The sequence below is a fragment of the Petromyzon marinus genome, chromosome 4, assembly GCF_048934315.1.
Source record: "Petromyzon marinus isolate PM22_M1 ecotype Great Lakes invasive population chromosome 4, UKy_Petmar_22M1.pri1.0, whole genome shotgun sequence".
Taxonomy (NCBI): Eukaryota; Metazoa; Chordata; class Hyperoartia; order Petromyzontiformes; family Petromyzontidae; genus Petromyzon; species Petromyzon marinus.
The window spans coordinates 13,310,125-13,331,079 of record NC_133670.1 but is presented as its reverse complement, the minus strand read 5'-3'; the positions used below and the strand labels follow the sequence as shown (position 1 = coordinate 13,331,079).

The following is a 20,955-nucleotide window of genomic DNA, read 5'->3' as shown; positions in this document are numbered from 1 at the left end:
GGTTAAAAAATTACCTCTTTTCTCGCACCCAAACTGTATTCACAGATGGTTGGAGGTCAAACAATGTTAAGATAACAAAAGGGGTTCCACAGGGTTCCATCCTCGGCCCCCTCTTGTTCTCTCTTCATGTCAATGACTTGGGCACTGACCTGGATCATTCCAGGGTAAATCTTTTTGCAGATGACACGATATTGATTACTGCTGGCCGCTCTCCGGATGACGTGATTGCTAAGCTCCAGGGTGATTTCAACAAACTACAACATCAGCTAGTTGCTCTTAAACTAGTCCTGAATACCTTCAAAACCAAGGTGCTATGCCTCTCACCGTGACTAAAGCAGGAGGTTATTTTTCCCCAATTACATTCCTTAAATAATTATCAAATAGGGCAAGTCAAGATCAATAAGTATCTTGGGGTCATCCTGGATTCAAAACTGAATTTTGAAGATCACATTGATTATATTGGTAAAAAGACAAAAATAAAAATTGGTTTTCTGTATCGACACAAGCACTGCTTCCCCCCAATGTTCCGTTTGGAATTGATAAAAGCTACCATACTGCCTCTGCTTGCCTACTGTGACATCGTGTATAAATCAGCCCCAAGTACTGTACTGAAGAAGCTTGATTCCATCTATCACTCGGCCTTAAGATTTGCATTGAACTGCCCATATAGGACTCACCACTGTGATCTCTACATTGGGTCAAACTTAACATCTCTTAATGTTCGACGGCTTGTGCACCAGATCTTATTTATTCACGATGTACTTACAAAAAAATCCGCAGACTACCTGCTGGATCTCCTCGCTGTTTCAAAGAACAAATTTGACCTCAGGTCTTCGCTCATTTACTAGCTTCACATTCCCTATTGCCGTACAAAAACCGGAGGAAGGGCCTTTGCTATTGATGCCCCCAGGGTCTGGAATGCTATTGCCAATAAACTGCAACTTGAATCACTACCTATGAGATCTTCACTCAAAACTGCTTTAGAGCAGTTGTACACCCCTAGCTGCCACTGCTATTCGTTGTCCTAAAATATGGCTCTAGGGTTTGGTGTTACATGTTATTTATATAGTTTATTGTAAAAAATTCGGCCACAGTCCCTATGATCACTGTTACACTGCATTTATGGCTTTTATTTTGGTGATTTCGAAAAAGTTTTTTGGTTTGGCCATGTTTTTGTTTATTGTAGTACGGAGTTAGACTGATGGCCTTAATCTTAGTTGTCTTGTGGTTGTTGTTGTTGTTTGACTTGCATCCCACTGGGATTTTTGCACACAGCGTTGGTGTACGGTGCTATTTCAGGAATATTTTGATATTTTTTTCCTGTATTTTCTGTTTGCACAGTCACACATAATCACTTTAAGATGTTTTCTTGGTCATGTTTTTTGTTTGTTGCGGTTGCACCCGATTCAAGAGCCAAATGGCTCACAGGGCTATACCAAATAAATACCACTATGAACTATGACCCCCCCGGCTCGTGACGTCACGGTAGCGGAAGTGTCGCCGCCGCGCACTGTGGGAGGGAGGTTGAGGCGCTTGCCGTGAGCCCCCCCCTTGCCGTGAGCCCCCCTCCTTGCCGTGTGAGTGCCGTGAGCCCCCCTTGCCGTGAGCCCCCCCTAGCTGTGTGAGCCCCCCCTAGCTGTGTGAGCCCCCCCCCCTTGCCGTGTGAGTCTCCCCTTGCCGTGAGCCCCCCCCTTGCCGTGTGAGCCCCCCCCCCTTGCCGTGTGAGCTCCCGCGGCGTCGCGCGTTTTGCGTCCGCGAGAAAGGGGGGCGGTGGGGAGGGGGGCGGTGGGGGGGGGGCTGCTTTTGTTTTTTCGCGTTCAAGAGCGCCGAACAGACGTCCGGCGTCCCCTGTGCCCGTCGCGGGCTTGTAAGCTGCCGCCGTGGCCGCCGTGGCCGCCGTGGCCGCCGTGGCCGCCGTGGCCGCCGTGGCCGCCGTGGCCGCCGTGGCCGCCGTGGCCGCCGTGGCCGCCGTGGCCGCCGTGGCCGCCGTGGCCGCCGTGGCCGCCGTGGCCGCCGTGGCCGCCGTGGCCGCCGTGGCCGCCGTGGCCGCCGTGGCCGCCGTGGCCGCCGTGGCCGCCGTGGCCGCCGTGGCCGCCGTGGCCGCCGTGGCCGCCGTGGCCGCCGTGGCCGCCGTGGCCGCCGTGGCCGCCGTGGCCGCCGTGGCCGCCGTGGCCGCCGTGGCCGCCGTGGCCGCCGTGGCCGCCGTGGCCGCCGTGGCCGCCGTGGCCGCCGTGGCCGCCGTGGCCGCCGTGGCCGCCGTGGCCGCCGTGGCCGCCGTGGCCGCCGTGGCCGCCGTGGCCGCCGTGGCCGCCGTGGCCGCCGTGGCCGCCGTGGCCGCCGGACGGATTTTTATCACGAGCCCCGGGTGGGGGGGTCAAGGATCAGAGGCCGAGGTTCACGTGGAGGGGGTTGGAGGCCGGTGTAAAGGGGAGTAGAGACGACTCACGGGTGTCCAACCCAAGCTGAATATGCTGTCTTTGTTCTACTGCCAGGGTTTGAGTTTAAAGTGCCTGTGAGGCTGTTAAAAGGCGTCAACCTCACGGGGTGGAGATTAATGCCGCGCTCCCCCCCCCCACCCCCATCTGTTCAGAAGAGCGTTCTTGTCTTCACAACTTGGTTCATGTGTATCACCAGCGTCGCACGTAAAATATTTCGCAGTATGTTGGACGCATGTTGCGTGTCACGCACGTGTTTATCCAGGAAAGCCTCGCCGAGTTTTAAGGCTGTTCGGAGCAGCCCGGCGAGTTGTTGTGGCAGGCGGGGGTGATGTTGATCGGCGTAATCCCAATTTGCCTAAGTTGAACGCAATTTCTCAACAATGGGATTGTTCTTTTTTTTTTTAAACCAATACCACCAGTTCCGTTGTTTTAGATTTGTGCATTGCCTTCTGTGTCCCGCGCGCACCACTCCGTTGCAGGCAGGAAGGCCGGGCCACTTGCCATGGAGTCGAGGGGAGGAAGTCTGAGCGCCGCCGTGACGCTCATCCAGAGCCTCGGCGAGCACGCGGACGACGTGAACTGCGTGGCCGCGTCTCGCCACTGCCTCGCCACCTGCTCCTCCGACAAGACCGTGCGTGCGTACGCGCTCGACTCCCTGCGCGAGATGCCCTTCTCCCCCATCCGCGCCCACACCTACGCCGTCCACTGCTGCTGCTTCAACCCGGACGGCAGCCTGCTGGCCACCTGCTCCACCGAGGGCACGACGGCCCTGTGGGACGCGCGAACCGGGCAGCGCATCACCGTGCTGCTGCAGCCCGGCGGCGGCTCCGGCGTCCGCGTCTGCGCCTTCTCTCCGCGCCCGCTCGGCGGCGACGCGGGCCAGGCTCCGGCCACAGCTGCGCCGCCCGTCGAGTGCCTCCTCTCGGGCTCCACAGACGGCACCCTGGCCCTGTGGGACGTGCGTGCCCATCGGTGCTTGAAGTACGTTGCGCCATCCGCACTTAATTGTCTTCGTTTGTCTTCGCCGCGCGCTCGTGGTGTCGTGTTCTGGTATCTAGTGAACGCGTGGTTGGTCGCGGTGGTGGTGGTGGTGAGGTTGTCTTTTGTGTCAAACGTTTGATGGATTTTGTAGAATTCATTATTCGCTCCAGTAGAATGTATTATTATGGGTTGTTAAAGCAATCAAAACTGCGAAAAGTAAGTAAATGTCAGTCTGCATTGTGTTCTTTATTAAATCTCTTACGTGAACATTCCCTGAGCTGATTTTGATGCTTGATAGGCATTCAATTGAGCATTTTTTGTACAAACTATATGAACAGTACGTTGTATCTTAAGCCTTACAATATAGCATGTTGTTTCGTAATTTTAAAATGTTGAATTAACTGATGAGAAGAACATATTTTTCATAAGTGTCCAATTTTTATCTCACTGCATTATAATTCCAGACACATTTGACACTGCTGTTTTGAGGTCGGCCTTTGAGTTGCAGCGAACAGCACAGTGCTGAAGTGGTGCCCTGTGCCACGCTATCTCCACAGAGTGGCAAGCCTCAAGGACGGCTCGGTGAGTGGCTGTGCCTTCTCGCCCTGTGGCCGGGCATTCGTGACTGGCTCCACTATTGGCGAGCTCAGCGTGTGGGACGCTGTGAACATGCGCTGCTTGCACACGACCCGAAGTGCACACGACCTTGGTGTCACCGCCGTCAGCTTCTCGCCACCACCCCGCCCTGGTAGGAGCAGAAGAGTGTGTCCATGCCTATAGCACACTTGGTCAATTCAGATGTATTCGAGGTTTCAGCTAATCATTATTAAACCAGATTTTCAAGTATTCCTGTTCTTGGTTCCTTCGGTAAAGTCGCGTAGATAGAAAACAAAAATCAAAAATAAAAGCACAAAAACCCACGACGTTTCTTCAGAAGAAGACCGCTTGTGTTGCGATCGGAACGTCGTAGGTTTTTACATTTTGATTTTTGTTTTCTATCAACGTGACTTTACCGAAAGAACCAAGAACACAGATTTTCAAGTTTTAAATAGTTTATAGTTTCAGCATGGTCATTGGCAAAACTATAGTTTTGTCTTATGATTTTGCAGTGTGTTTTAAAAAGTTACTTGACTGGATCTAAGAAGTAGTTACATGATATTCTTTATGGGTGGCACAGTGGTAAAGCTTGTGCATCACAAACAAGAAGGGCCTTGGTTCGATATATACCATTTGTGTGTTCTTCCCTGTGCCTCAAAAAAAAATGTAACTTGTATTGGGTAACCATTACAATTCTGAAAGTTTACCTGCAAAGTACTCAATTGGGATTACACGTAGAAACATTGCCCCCTACTGCAAAAGCTTGGCAGAACCCTCCTGAAAAAAGGTCTGGAAAATCGATGAGGTTATCCTGGGTAAACATGCATAATAATAATGGAAATCCTGTACAAGCCGTTCTCTGACATGGGATGATGCAGTGTTGTGCAACATTTCTGAATGGATGCTTTGCTTCTTGACATCATGCAGAGCACAATAAGAGTAACATTGCTAAATATGTAAACATACATTTGCAGATATGTTGTACGACGTGATTAAAATATTCTGCTGGTAGTCACTGCCTGTTGCTTATGAAATTTGTAATATTTTTCAGTGGCCGGTGTTGAAAGATTTGAGACGCAGCGGTCAATAATGGCCTCATGTGGGCAAGACAACAAAATTGCCCTGTGGACGCTGGCATTGGACCGGACCGGTAGGTGACAGTAATATTCGTGGGTCTAACTTTTTCCAGGCAATGTTTTTTTTAATTCAGTTACTTTAACATTGAGAGTCCAATGTGAACAGATGTGAATATCTGTGCATAGGTTATTTCACCCAACCCTGCATTGATTTTGTATGAAAGGGGAAAGTGTAAGCACAAATGGGAATCGCACTACTGCTAGTGCACAATTTATATTCTCTTATTAGTTATGTTGTATTATACATTGTTAGGAATGGCATGTGTTAGTGTTTTGTGTGTACCGCACTGTGCCCTGCAGGAGACTGCCTGACCCTACGCTTCTGCCTTGAGGGCCATACAGCACCTGTGCTCTGTTGCTGCTTCTCCTCAGATGGACACGTGCTTGCCTCTGGGTGATTTGCACAAAACGATCTTCCACTGTCTTGTTTTTAGACAATTATCCTCTTCTATAAAGACATGAAAAAGCCATGCACAATGGTGTGTTAAGCAACTGTATGCTTCAGCGATGGGTTTTGTTTATTATGATTAAACTAGCCTTTTGCCCGGCTAAGGACGGGTGTATTTCAGTAAATCTGAAACTTGCAAGCGAAAAGCAGACCGCGACGTGATATTCTTTGCATCAATTCGTGTGCAATTTGTAAGTCTGCGGTGACAGACTTATTTAATTTAAAGGTTGTAATCCCTTGTTCATCATGACGTCCTTTTTACTTCTATGTCTCAATAGCGTTACGGAGATCACGTGACGTGAGGGTTCTAACTTCGTAGTGAGGGTTGTAAGTTGACGCTGAGGAGGGGGGAGGAGGCACCTCGCCCTCCCATGTGGAGTGACATCACCTGCTAATTATTATTAATGGAGGGGGGTGGTGTCCATTTGGAGGACGTCACCTCTTCATAATTATTAATGTGGGGAGCTGTTCGATGTGGAGTGACGTCACCGGCTCATGATTATTAATGGAGGGGGGTCCATGTGGAGGACGTCACCTGTTCATGATTATTGAGGGGGGCTGGCCGACGTGGAGTGACGTCATGCGCGGGACACAGACATTTTTGGCTCATTATAGTAGTAAATATGGGGCTGCTGGGAACATGATACATGGGTGTGTGGTCTTTACATGAATAGTTGATGCTATTGCGGGGTAGGTCTAACATTCTGTTAGACCATGGGAAACATATCCCTGCTGCCCTGATGCAAGAACACAAGAGGCATTGCTAAAGGGACACAAAGGGGCTACCCATTTGCTAATGACGTGTTACTCTTTTGCAGTTCTGTTGATAAGTCCGTTATTCTTTGGAACCCAGTGAGTATGCTATTTCGCTAAGTAATAAAAGCATCAATAACACTGCACTTTGTTCTAGAACTTTTAATGTTTTGTAGTTTTTACATTGAAATTAATTAATAATTTAATTTCTTTAAAATACACAATATTCTACGGTGAACTTTTTTTGACGCTATTTATAAATTTGTTTATCCTGCTAGATCACTGGAGAAAAGCTCTTAAGCATTATGGAGCACCAAAGGTATGTTTTTGTAATGTAACATTTTTTTCATGAGACATTTGTAATGTTAACTTAACCACATTTCCATGAGTGTAATACTAGAGTTGTGCAAGTCTGTTTACTCATGGTCTGTGTACTATATGACAGTTCAGTGGGCTCACTGAATTAAAGATGAGAGACTTTACCGAGAGTTTGTTTTGTGTAGGTATGTGACGTCTTGTGCCTTCACGCCTGGGGCTCCCTATCTCATTACGGGGTCAATGGATAAAACAGTGAAGCTTTGGAGACTGGAGAACACACCAACATCACAAGGTGTGTTCCGTATGTGATGTGAGGTTTGCAATGAGTTGACTGCAGATATATTGTTTATTTCAGAGAACAGATCCATCCTTTTTCAGGTTGATTTATATTTGTTATTTATTTCGTATGATAAATGTTAAAATTGTCATTGTAGTTAGCTTTCTCAATTACGTGGTTGTGTATATTAAAATGCCTAGCGACTTTCTCTTAATATGCAGTTTTTTTAAAAAAATCTCTGTAATACTTTCTAAATATTAATTGCTGCAAACATTGTTGAATGTAAATTTTAGTGAGTTTGACATGTATTTATTTCTAATTAAAAACAATCACGTCAAAGCTGTCAAAACCTATTTTTATCAGGTTTAAACAAATTACTTGTGTTGATTTAACTCTTGTGCCCTGAATAACAATTCTAGAAGATGCAACATCTGTATATTGTTGGAGGCATTTCAAAGTATAATGCTGTTTTTTTTTTTTACAGTGAGCCCATGTATGAGCTGTGGTTTTGGCTTTGGCTGCGGCTGTGATGGAGGGAGTGGCTATAGCGGGCATTGCACTGGCGGGTCAGCAGATGCAGTGGGACATCGAGCAGCCATGCAGTGGTCTGTGGAGGACGTCACAAGCTGGCTACATGATGAGGGCCTCGCTGAGCTCACAGAAACTTTCCGCAACAATCACTTGGATGGGCAGGAGCTGCTGCTGCTGGAGAAAAAAAGCCTCGGCGCTGAGCTCAACATAGGTAATTGGGCTAAAATGTCTTCTTTGGTTCTTTCGGCTAAAATGGTGACATTTTGAATATGAATGTGTGAACAGATGTGCTTTTGAACACAACCGCTGATGGTGAATGTGTACGGGCAGAGTCGCTCGGGCTGCGGAACAAACTGTGGCGGAAGCTGGAGGAACTGAGATCCCTGGAGAAGACAGTCTCAGACACAGATGTGCCCGATGAGTTCCTGTGCCCCATCAGCCGGGAGCTCATGCACAACCCTGTCATTGCTGCTGGTGCGAGCTCCGTTTACAGTGGAACAATTATATAAGCACACACAGAGATACGTGCACACACAGAGATACGTGCACACACACGCACACTTATTCATGTAATCGGATGCAAAAAGACAAAGATCCTACATTCAATCATAATACACCTTTCCCCATACGGGTGTAAGGGTCTATTGTTAACCACTGCGCCACTTCATCCCACACACGCATGCATTGGGATGCTTGTGCTCTTTGAATCGCATCAAATAGTGAAAAGCTCAACATTGCTAAGTTTTTATACGTGCTCTGACCCCTTCATATTACAGATGGCTACTCGTACGAGAAGAAGGAAGTGGAGGCCTGGCTGCACGGTCGCCGGCGCACGAGTCCCATGACCAACCTGCCGCTGGAGTCGGCCATCCTCATACCCAACCGAGCATTGCAGGCGGCCATTCGGCGCTGGCTGGAGAGCCGAGTGCCACCAGCTCAGGTCTGACGAAATGTCACACCTGCAAACTGCAAGATGCCATCTTGTTGCTGCCAACACCCGTCGTATATGAATTCCCTCTAAAAGAGAACCACCAACGCATTACAGGCGACCCCCCCCCCCTGCACCTACGACCTAATTGGGTCCTGGATGACAGTCGCAAGTCGAGCCGTCGTAAGTCGAACCCTCGTAAGTCGAACCCTCGTTTCCCATAGGCGCAATGTTATACATTGGGGTTCGGTTCCTGGAAACCCGTTACCATAAAAATACCAAAATTGACCACGAAAATAAATGAAAATAACCCTAACAAATATTGTAATTTAACATAACCTTTACAAACACTTAAGTACTTTACATGTGCATCACATTTCCTCTTCTCGGACGTAGCAAAAGGCGATTTTTTTTTATTTGAAGACATTACAAAAGTGAAGAGTGTTGCAAGAGACGCTGCTGCTGTGTTCTCTGTCGGTGCAGCTGCAGCAGCAGCAGCCACGACGAGTGCACATTTCGTGCACTCACTCGTCACCAATCAACTCGTCACCAATCAACTCGGTGTCGGTAGCAGTCGTTCGGTGGTCGTAGATACGAGTTTTGGTCGTTACTGTGGGGTTCTTAATTACCGTAAGAAAGGTCGTAAAACCGGGGGGGGGGGGGTCGAAAGTCGAGCCGTCGTAAGTCGGGGGTGACCTGTATTTATATTTATCGAATGTGTTGAGCTGATGCAGTTTAAGTTCTAGACTTGGTTACAACAAAGGTCCGACTTCCCATTTGTTGCGATTTAGCCGTCTACTAGATGTGGTCCTAGAGGAAATAAAGGCGACGTAGGCTCACTGGCTGGGCACTGCGGCTGTATGGGAACAATGAGATTACTCCTGGGGCAGTGTTGTAGTTGCTTTCTCGGCTATAAAACTTTACCTGGCTGAATTAAATGTGGATATAACCCATCTTTTTAACGAATTCATTCAATAATTGTATTCATGCATTAAAGCAAACTATGGCCAATATGGTTATAGCTTCACACCCAAAACTAGTCTTTTCAGAATGTTTTACAGAATTAGTAAACATTTATCACGATTTGTCATTACACTTTTGGTGCTAATGACAAAATCATCCAGAATGTGCCGGGTCTTATCAGGTCTCCGAAGCTAAACAGGCTCATGCATAAAACAAGTGGGCTGCATATTCCATAATGAGGAATTCAAATATTTGCACACAAAACTCGCAATAGTTTTATATGGGAGTATTTGACGTGGCCATTTGCTGTTTGTCTTGTAACTGCTTGTACAACCCGAATCCTAATTTAGATGGAAAAGTGTTTAATATTATTGTGACACTGCATTACTGTACATCAAATAAAGCAGTGCTCAAGAATACCGCAATGATACAAAGCTGTATGTGGAGATTATATTCTTGAATGTTTTAAAGAAATTTGTAAATATGTAGCTGGTAATTTAACTGCTTCAATTGTTCATTTGGTTGTTTATTTGTTGCTGTATTGTCATCATGTCTGACCCGTGCTGTTCCCCCGTGATTGGTATTGGTGGCATGAATTTACTCTAAATATGGCCAAACTGCAGTTTATAAGCCACGAGGTGGCGGTGTTCCATGGTGGAATGAAATTAACCATGACAAGTACTGCCCTCTTTGTCATTCAACTGCACAACTACGGTATGTCTCGGTTTTTCATTTGAAAAGCCTTAAGTTAATTCGCGTATACAAACAGGCATCCAACCGTCTCTAAAAGGAGGTTGTGGCAGGAATACCCTCCGCTCTGGTATCTCTGGCGGACCTGCCACATTTTCAGAGACCAAACGACTCCACTGTCAAAAGTTTTCCTGTTAACTAAAAACCTTGGACGTGGTACGCCTATGCCGAGCTATTTAAACGAAGTGTACTTACTGGTCGCAATGGCAATCTTGTGCTTTTAATACGTCCTATTTGATGTAACTACGCCGAAACACACGGTGCCACACCAGGTGAATAAAGTCAAGACAGTATCACGCCATGTGCGATTATCAAAGTAATGGTCAAGGGGTCTGCACTTGCCTGTTGGTAAACTATTAGAAGGCAATTATCAGCACTGGGGCACCAACCATACATTAGTCAAGCATGCGTGTCTGTGCGTTCAGTGTATTCCACAAATAAAGTTATATTGTTGGTTTATATTTGAATGACTGGGCAGTTCAGTTTAAATTGGTTTGTTGATGCAGAACCAGTCCCATTTTACACGTTTAAACGCAGGTGGGCACTCCCAAAATCATTTCAGTGCTTCCATTTGATCACAATCTATATTTTCATGATAAATTACACTTTGGAGGATGATTCATGTGTTGGGAGGGGCGTTTTCGTGAAACAATTGAGAACTGGCTTCCTGTGGTACAGCGAAACGCCTCCACTTCATATGGCGCCGACATTAATGTAAATACATGAAGATCGATGTATAAGGAAAAGCACATGAGCAGTCGTATGGAATCAAATAATGTGCAGTTTTAGAAATTGAATATGTACGCATTGTACATTCGCAATTATTAGAAGGCAAACTGCTACATTGTACCTCATTAGGCATTCATGTTATATGCAAACTCGCTCCCAGTGTACATCATTTACCCTTGGGGACTTGTTTGTATAAGCGTCGATTATCAAAGCATTTCAATTAATTTTCATTGGCAAAATGTTGTAACAAATGGGCGATAGTTACATGGTGAATGCAAAACGCAGGATCCACAGTCCCCTTTAGTAGTTGAGTTGTGGTAAACACGAGATTATGCAATTCCCTGACCATGGTGAAAGATTTTTTGTTTAAATAAAGTTATGTATGCCCTTGATTCGTTATACAGCATCTTGAAAACATCTCATTCTTCTGAGGCAGCGGCATGCTAAGCAACAAAATCTGTTGATTTAATGTCTGCATTACATTATAATGGATAGCTTGTATTTGCTGCATGCAGCGCTTTATATCCACGGTTATAGGGGGTATACCATTCATATCGGGCTATATTATGACTATCCTTATAACTATAACAAAACACCATTGTTCCAATGTTCATACTAACGTCGGGTGGTGCGCTTCTCCATTGGTCCCAGACCAGTGTTGAAATTTCCACATTCTCGTGGTGGACGATTCTCATAAGGACAATCACATCATATACCTGCGTCATCCACTCTCAGTTTGGAAAGTACGGTACTTTGGTCATACTTTTTCAGGCACTGCACTCCTTGCATGGTAGCTCATGATTTGAGGACTTATTTGGTCAACCTTCATTTGGCCTGGTCAGGGGTTGAAATGAGGGCAGAGGCTGAAGTTTTTGCCAATGCATGAAAAGGTGATTTATTCAAGTGTTTTGAGATGGATTTGCACGGCCACACATGCCATTACCTCCATAAACACAACTGCACGAGCAGTGTCCCACATGTGAACACCTGTTCACACAAACACGCGACCCAGACGTGCACTCGTACAACCTTCGGGCATTCGACCACGCGTGAGAATACATGGACTCTCCCCAAACATATAACAGCGTGGAGGGTACATATTAGAACGTATACTGCGTACATAACCAGATTCGCTCACATAACCACACGCAAATACGCATGTTTTTAATAAAAACCCACGTTTATGAAATTTACACATTCCGGGCTTAGTTGTGTATATATAAATAAAAAGGATATATAATGTATTATTCCTAGAAAATGTATTTTATTTCGTTGGAAAAAATACAAATTCTCATTTTGTAAAAAAAGTGCCATGGCATTTTTGCCTGATTTTACCAAAGAAAATATTTATTTTGTAGTTTTATGACAAATATATGATAGTTATAAAAAAAATAAGCCATTTGAAGCAAAATCATTACTTGGCAAATGATGAAACTGGTTTTGGTGGGGGGAAGGAATGATATCTATGACCATCTGGCTATAATTGATAAAACTGTTTTGGTTTTTCAAATTATAAAGATAAGGTTTCAAGTGTTTTATAACTAAAACATAAGTGACATTTATTCTATTGAATCCCTGCAGTCTCGAAATTTTTCAATCAAAATGTATTCTATTGTTTAGGGGTGGATAATAAAATTATGTTTTTGTTGGACAAAACTAGTACATCTATATAGAACCTAATAGAAAAAAATTCAAATTAAGATTGTGAGCATTGTTAAAGCATTTTCTTAATAAAAACACAGCTATGGGATATACTGCATGTTTGGGGGAAACTTTGGGATACGGACTTATAACATCACCACCACACTAGTTTTTGTCTGAATTAGAAGCAGTTTATTACCTTTCAGGCAATCAAACCAATAAATGCACCAAAAGAGTAGAATCACACTTCAATATATCTCATGTGTCATTAACTTTGAACTATACACGTGAAGCACAGGAAAACTATTTACATGTTCAAAACTCTTATATTGTTTTAGTAGACATTCTGCCCTCCCTGAAAGAGAAAACACCCCCTTTCTAAACCAGAGCGAGTGATTGTGGTTACGAGTGTGGCAGACAGCGTTAATACACCAAGCACAACGAACTCTTCTCCAGACAGGTCTCGGGCACAACAAGCGAATTTTTTAAATATATTTACGTAAAAATGTTATACAAGCTTAAATGCAAGTAGTTATCCTCATCTTACAACAGATATTAATGTGCAATACAAAAGCCAATAGTTTATAAAAACGTGAACTACCTCCATACCTACCTTTGTTTTGCAAATCACTTTATGAAATAAAAAAGTGGCATAAGGGGGGAAAAAAAAACCTATTCAGTCTACTGCTAAAATGTTTAAGAACGATTATCCCATTTACAAGAAAAAATACACAAGTTTGATTTTGTTTCCAGCCCCACATTTGTCGCACTTAGTCATACAAGCCGTTAGTGAGTTTCTTACTTTTTCTACAACTTTAAATAAGCACACTAACCAGTCTCGAGTCACCCCAGTCTCCATCATTCCGATAAAGTGCACTTGCAATACAGAGCCTGTGTGCGGAGACCAGGGGCGGAGCCAGGATTTTTGACTTGGGGGGGGGGGGGCTGACTTCAATATTCTGAGATATCCAGTGTATGTTTTCCAATGGGCGCCACAAATGTATAAACACATTTTTTATTGGATTTGAACGCGGAGTTTATTAAGAGGTCGGAGCCGCTGATGTGGCTAATAAGTTCGAGAAGTTCGAAAGGCTGCCGCTCAAGCATCCTGCAGGGCAGCACAAGGTGGCAGCCAGCATTTTGCAGCAGCCGGATATCCGGTTATCCGATTACCGACTTTCCCAAAATTTCAGGGGGGGCTAAGCCCCCCCCCCAAGCCCCCCCCCAAGCCCCCCCCCCTGTGACTCCGCCCCTGGCGGAGACTGCACCTCTAGACCAACCCCGGCATGCACCCAGTACAGCAACTGCAGCCTTCCCAAACCAAACCGTAAACTTCAGCACTCCCAACAGCATTTACCAGCGTATCTGCGCGTGTATGTATATTAATAGGGAGTGGTAGTGTAGTGGTTAACGTGCTGCGCTATGAACACGACGACCCGAGTTAGATTCCCGCTCACGGCGAACACCAGTGATGATTATCTGAACCGGTAGACTGACAGTAGGCAAGTGTGTACAGTGGAGTTGTAGCACAGTGGTTAACGCATTGCATTATAACCCTGGTAACCCCAGTTCAATTCCCAGCCGTGGCTAATAATCAGGTGGGAGTAATATATCTTAACTAGTCCTGGGCCACCCCCTCGGTGGAGAGCCTCAAATGAGTACCTGATGCATGCCACTAGAGAGACAAGGTGGCCTGGGCATGGTACTGGCCACCCAAACCCCCTCGTGTGCAGTGCTGGCGCCTTCATAGGTGCTCGCTAACAGCACTGTTAAGGCTATACGGGAGATCTATGTATGCATGTTAACAAATTCATTGATATTCTAACACTTTATTTTACCGTAAAGAGCAGTGACTATGAATCCTAACTTTTCCAACCTGGTTATTTAATCCAAAACATTCTGTTAGGTCCACGGTGAGATGCTGATGTGTGTCAACAAATGCTTATTATGAAACATGAAAGTAGCAGAAATGCATTTAAAGGCTTGACCAACAAGCTCCTACCTAACAATAATGAAAAAAAAGTAAAAATATTAACTTGTGATGATACAAATTCCTTTACTCCTGCATACTGTTATCTAAAAACCACGCTCACGATCAAGACTTTGAACTTTTAGTTCACCCTTCATGCTGGTAGAGAAATGCCATCTACCAAATCTGCTTAATCATATAACCAACATTCTCAATTCCCATCTTCATACAATACAATTCTCCAAATAATGTTAATCCACACAGTTTTTTTCCCATTTGTAAACCAAGTGCTGTCCCACATTCAATTGTCCAACTGCTCGTGGTTTTAAATTAATCTCCACCATCTCCGCTGCGCCTTCGTTCAGACATTGGACTCGACGTAGGATCTCTTTGGTTTTGCCGGCAGCATTGGGGGCGCTGCCCTGGATGGGTCGCCGCCGTCCTGTGCCGCATTCCGGCACGATCCCTCTGGCACTCCCAGCGTGGGTCGCTGCAGCCTGGGGTCCTGGGTGCCGTTGAGAACGATGGCCGTGCCTCCGGGCGGGCTGTTCGGCACGCCGCAGTTGTACGTGGTGGCCACCCGGCAAGGCCGAGAAAGCTGCCCAATTCCCTGGAGCATGGAGGCCCCCTCCGCATGGGCGACGGTCGAAGGTGCCGGCGAGAGGGTGCCAGTGCCCCGGCCTTGATGCGTCCGCGCTGTCTTGTCCTTAATTCCCATGAAGGGCGTCGTGCGTGGCTTCCTGCCCAATGACTCCTGAGGCCAGGCGTGGAACTCGCTGGACCGATCTGCTCGTGCGTGGCGGTCGTGGGCCAGGTTTCTCAGACAACCGAGCGCGTGAGGCCTGTCGCCATCACTGGAACTTGCTGTAGAGGTCAGGCTGCTGCTGGATGCGGATGTCTTCAGGTGCGGGCCTGGGGAGGGCAGCGGCGACAAACCAACCCGCTGAGTGTGGCTCACTTCAGCAGGCACTGTAGATGTCTCCGTTGGGCCGGTGGTAGTGGACGATGGCATGGAGCTCTGCAAACAACCAATGATAATAACAGTACATCTGGCATGTAACAAAACATGTTCTTGTTAATTCAATTATTAACTCTATAATCATCGTTTGTCTGGTTGTAAAAGTCCACTTTGTAACAAACCTGGGGCTGTGGTCCGTCGAGCTGGCGAGCAATTCTCTCCAGACTCGTGGCCGCACTGTTCCCGCCACTTCCTGGCCACTCGGAGCCATTAGTCACCAATGACAGGGGTGATGGGGTTAGCACGGCCCTGGGACCTACGCCCACCACTCCGCTGTGCACAGGCGTCCCGCATACCTGCCTGGTCTTAACAATCTGTGCCCTTGCCGTCTGCAGGGGAAGCCCTTGTTCCACGGTGATGGGTTCAGGGAAGCCGTCCTGATGCTGCAACTGACAGGGACTGCTTAGGCAGGCATCTCCACAAAGCTCAGGCCTCTCCACCATGACCGTCTTTTTGACGCTGCCGCCACGTGTTTTTGGGGGCAGTGGTGGTGGACAGATGCCGTCCAGCGCCGGTTTTATAGAGTGCGGGTCCCTCTGTGTGTTTGCGGGAGACGACAATGAAGATGACGTGGAGGAGGAGGACGAGGAGGTGACAGAAGAGAGTGATGAGGAAGAGAGGGAAGCACTGCCACTCTTGGGCTCTTTCCTTGGCCGCCAGGCCTCGTTGTGCCCTGGGATCGAGACAGATGAAGGTGGAGACTCTTCTGAGCAGTGCTTAGATCGAGGAGACCCGGGCGCCTGGCGCAGGATGGGCGAGGAGGTTGTGCTGTCATCATCCTCATCCTCATTGTCTCCCTCTGCATTCTCATTCTCCTCATCCATGCCTGCCAATGTGGAAGAGATGCATGGTGTGAGCAAGGCTTTAACCAATATTCAAAGAAAATTGAGGGATTTCTGAAGATGCAATTTTTGTATTCACCACAGGTATGTTTTGCAAATGTGGAAATCTTGTGCATCTCGAGCATTCAATAGTTCCGGTTAAACCTTTGCAATCAAACTTATTCCCATAAATATCTTAATACTCAGTCCCAGAATAGCCACCGTAATTCTAGGAATCCTTCATTTTTGCAACAGCAGCATAAATTATGAAAGCATGTGAGAGCTCATTAATTATTGACTAAATGCAATGTTGGCTTCATCCTTCTATACAATTTGCAGTGTTTGTACCACGACGTAGGGCCATGAGACACTACAGAACCGTGACGTTTTGTTCAATTAGTGGTGTGAGGGATGTGCACTTCAAATGTTATCTTCATCATGCAGCGCATGAGGGTGGGAGAGTACTCACTGTGCAATAGAAGCACCCCATCATTAAAAGCAATTATTCCTCAAATCCCCTCCTCGGGCAGTTTAACAAAAGCACGAACCAGCGACACATAACAAATAGTGCAAGGGCAAAGCCTCTACGCCAGCAGTCACAACACGAAGCAACAATAAGCAAGTATGATGAGTTCATAACAAGATGCCCATCACTGTGTTAATAGAGCACCGCTCACCCAGGGAAGGATCGTCATCCTCTTCTGGGTCGGACTCCATCTCTGGCTGAGCTGACTGCGGCCCCACGTTGTCAGCGGCATTTCCAGATGGCCCAGCCTGGGCCGCCGCTGGGCCTGAGGCCCTCCGGAGTGCAAGCCCTGCCCCCTCGGTGATCCCAGCTCTGGCTCTGGGTTGGGAACCGGAGCCGTCCAACCAGGCCGCCAACTCAGCACCGCCCACCAAACCCGTGGCCTCGCTGGACCCTTTAGCAACCCCGCTCGGCCCTGTCTGGCTCACGGGCCAGTGCGGTGCAGGCCTGGTCACGCCGCCCCGCTGTAGCCGCTCTGCGTTGGCGCTTCCTGATGTTTCGCTCTCACTCCTGCCAAGTCGGTGCTTGCCCGGTCGGTCCACGTTGCCACCTGTCCTGCTCGTGGAGGCGCTCGACAGCCGGTCTGCTTCGAGCGCGCCCTGTGCCGACCCACCCGGCCTCTCGATGCTCGCCAGCCAGCCCGAGAGCCCGGCGCTGCCGCCGCCGATGCTCGCAGCCCGGAGCGGCGCGGCCCTGCGCAGCTGATGCTGGCTCTGGCTGAGCGTCCTGCACTCCTCTTCCACGCGCATCAACAGCCGCTGGATCTCCCTGTTCCCCGGGCACAGCCGCACGGCCTCGCGCAGGTCCAAAAGGGCTTCAGAAAATTGCCTGTAGGCGTAGGTGAAGAAGGTGGACATGGAGATATGAAGCGAGATTAAAAAACAATGGGGGTAATCAATATAGAAGCGGGGGAAGATTCATAGTACTTACCTTAGACATTCGAATTCTGTTACTTAAACAGCAACAAAAATGACATACAAGGGGAAAATATCACGTAAAATAAATAATTATACGTATTTACGTAAAGGGGTCTGACAACAAAGTCTTGAGAATAACACACGAGAAAAAGTCACGAGCTAATATATTATTTGAAAATGCCACCTTGAAATAACAATCATGATATATCATGAGTGTTAATGTTCGTATTTACTACAACAGAGTAATTCAGCAATAATCAGCCTGGAATGAAAGTTAATGAGATGGGAAAAACATACCTGCATAATCATGATAACTTATGAATCTAAGCCGTTGGTAATGTAATATTGTAATAGATCCATATGACATAATTAACCTCACCTTGTCACAACCCAGCAAAATCCACACTTTTAAACACAATGTGTTGCAAATGTAGTTGGTAATTACTGTATTACAGTGGTTTTGAGATGAACGCCATTAGTTGCTGTCATCGCTAACTGCACTGTGCTCATAAATTGATTACAACTGCAGGCTAACATGCTACATTTTTATCTACCGGTGTTTAACATTTGTCAGTTATTTTTTGGATTGTCAAATCAAACATTGTATCTGGTAAGGAAATGTAATATAATTACAGAGGTCTGAACAGCAGACTGAACATATTGGCCAGGTAGCAGTCTTCAATTTGGTTGAAATGGTCACATGACCAAATATCTCACATTCCTGGTTTGACCACTTTATTTTTGGTGGCGGCTGGATTAGCATTGCTACAAGCTCCTCTTCATCAGTATCTTTGTGGGATGTTTGTATACCGCGAGGGGTCTATCAATGCATCGATTAATTTTCAAGATAAATTATTGATGCCTTGAATGATTCATGTAAGTATGTGTCTATACATTGTGTATTGCATGCAAATGGTTAATATGCTCTGGCAGCAACGTGAGGACACGACATTCACCACGATGTCAAACAAATAAGAGATCCTTCACGCGAATGGAAACCATGGATCATAAAAATGTATCTAATTGCTGGGTCCAAGGAGCGGTGTTAATAATGACACCCCTATAAACCACCTTCTAATATGGTGTGGCCAACAGCACAACTTCTCTTCACTGCTGTATAGCAGAGAAACCCACCTGCAGACAACCCACACTCTCCAGATTATAAGACACTGCAAAGTGAGACGCACCCAAAACCTGTGCCCCGTGTCAATAAGGTATAAAAATATGTCGCATACATTTCACCGCTATCAGCTAATAATATGCAGCGCTAATATGTGTGCTTCAAAATACAGGAGGGAAATGTGCATCTTATAAGCCAAAGAGCACAGCAGGAGGCAGCCTATGTTGTGAGACAGTCCATGGGCAAGAGCAGAAATTGGTACCACATCTAAGGTGGCAAAACGAAGTGGTAACGATGTGTTTTTACGGCTAATAAGAGTGAATTATTTGTTCTCACATAATCCACTGTTATTGGCCACATAGAGAAGCTGGAACCACTACAGCGATGCCATCTCAGGTGATACCAACAAGTGAAATATATCTGGTCTAAACTAATATATCTGGTCTAAAGTAATATATCTGGTCTAAAGTAATATATCTGGTCTAAAGTAATATATCTGGTCTAAAGTAATATATCTGGTCTAAAGTAATATATCTGGTCTAAAATAATATATCTGGTCTAAAGTAATATATCTGGTCTAAAGTAATATATCTGGTCTAAAGTAATATATCTGGTCTAAAGTAATATATCTGGTCTAAAGTAATATATCTGGTCTAAACTAATATATCTGGTCTTAACTAATATATCTGGTCCTAACTAATATATCTGGTCCAAACTAATATATCTGGTCTAAACTAATATATCTGGTCTTAACTAATATATCTGGTCTTAACTAATATATCTGGTCTTAACTAATATATATGTCTAAACTCATGGACTAAGAGCTTGAAGGACACTGCTGCACGCCACCACGAGGCCTCACCTGCTGCTGCGTTTGGCCCGAGCGCGAGCGTAGAACGCCTCAAACGAGTCCGGCTTCAACTCCAGCGCCTTGGTGGCAAATTCCTCAGCGATTCCAAAATCCTACCAAAAAATAATTTCGAGATGTGAAATTAAGACAAAAGTAACCCTCAAGCAGACACTGCAATCATAATCACACAGCAACACCTGCTCATGGATCTCGGTAAAATTAAATAAACTATCGCTGTGCTTAATTGGATGTTTCACACAGGGCCACGCACCAGACAGTAGTGTTGTAACAATGTGTCACTTCATGTCGTATTCTTAAGCTCACGAGATACATGCATCGCGTCACGAGTGTAAGAATCACTGTTTTCATATTTGTATGTTTCATGTCAGGGGTTCATGCCATCTATCAGGGCCACTAGATGAGCAAAACAGGTAACTTGTTATACCTCTAAAGTGTACATATTTTGGTAATTAAACTCCTGGAACAGCATCCCTCCTGATAATGTTCAAAACCTACAACAGCATAAAAAACTGCTTGAGACATAAGAACTCTCCTCACCCAGCAATGTTCTTGGAATTATTCAGACATTGCTTGCTAAAGCCAAAGTCAGTGTGCACAATGGGGAAAACATCACACTTAAAAACTGACGTCTCCTGTGCTGTAGCATATAACAAATGCACATTTAGAACCTGAGACCTGTGTCGGAGAATTCATTCGGTGTGAACCAACTTCAAAGATTACCTACAATCAAGAGCTTTAAGCTAATCGGCAAGCAAACATTTCATCTTCAACGTCTCCCTACTTTACATTACATTTGGCTTTGATCATTCTTAAATGCGCATCTTGGTATTCTATACAATGCTCCATTTCGACATGTCGGTATTCGTTGGTGCACGTTTTGTTACACAGCCCACGTGATCACCCATGATCACGCCATCTTGCAATGGCACTCACGTTCATCTTGCGCCGGCAGCGCGAGAGGTTCAGGAAGACCGTCACTTTCAGGTCGGTAAAGTTCTGCTGGTCCTCACTGAGAGCCTCTCGTGGCAGCTTCTTCAGGGCGTACTGGTAGCGCTGGGCAGCCTCCTTCATTCGTCCTTTCTGTTGCGTAAACAACGCACGGGGCAAATATGCGGACCGTTCAGAGCTGCCAGCCCACACACATCCTGCTCGTCAGCACATGCTGCTCGCCATAAAATGTACAATGGGATCATTTAAAAAAAAAGAATCCTCCCCTCCGCAAA

At 46.1% G+C, this 20,955-nt stretch overlaps 2 protein-coding genes across 14 annotated transcripts in view; one reads left to right on the top strand and one right to left on the bottom strand.

Annotated features, from left to right (window-relative positions):
* The first annotated feature begins 1,459 nt into the window (after nt 1–1,459).
* WDSUB1 (WD repeat, sterile alpha motif and U-box domain containing 1) lies at nt 1,460–10,581 on the top strand. Of its 8 annotated transcripts, none has more exons than XM_032946129.2 (11): nt 1,460–1,556; nt 2,918–3,419; nt 3,977–4,167; nt 5,068–5,166; nt 5,453–5,546; nt 6,419–6,452; nt 6,632–6,672; nt 6,857–6,963; nt 7,433–7,690; nt 7,810–7,953; nt 8,256–10,581. In XM_032946129.2, exons 2-11 carry the CDS (start codon nt 2,941–2,943, stop codon nt 8,423–8,425), a joined length of 1,617 nt encoding a protein of 538 aa, XP_032802020.1. In that variant the 5' UTR covers nt 1,460–1,556; nt 2,918–2,940; the 3' UTR covers nt 8,426–10,581. The 8 variants fall into 8 exon arrangements, with proteins under 8 accessions (XP_032802020.1, XP_075913305.1, XP_075913302.1 ...); XM_076057190.1 differs by having other exon boundaries at nt 1,470–1,577; nt 7,523–7,690; XM_076057187.1 differs by having other exon boundaries at nt 1,470–1,577; nt 7,520–7,690.
* A 2,078-nt stretch (nt 10,582–12,659) lies between these two features.
* LOC116938675 (protein TANC1-like) overlaps nt 12,660–20,955 on the bottom strand; it is a 119,074-nt gene continuing 110,778 nt past the window's right edge. For 5 of the 6 annotated variants that reach the window (XM_032946137.2, XM_032946138.2, XM_032946139.2 and 2 more), the window contains 5 exons: nt 20,666–20,812; nt 19,724–19,824; nt 16,976–17,652; nt 15,600–16,303; nt 12,660–15,477 (listed from right to left, as the gene is read on the bottom strand). In XM_032946137.2, coding sequence (XP_032802028.2) covers nt 14,821–15,477; nt 15,600–16,303; nt 16,976–17,652; nt 19,724–19,824; nt 20,666–20,812 — 2,286 coding nt within the window. In that variant the 3' untranslated portion in view covers nt 12,660–14,820. The remainder of the gene's footprint in view (nt 15,478–15,599; nt 16,304–16,975; nt 17,653–19,723; nt 19,825–20,665; nt 20,813–20,955) is intronic. The other variant, XM_032946141.2, reaches the window with a different exon arrangement.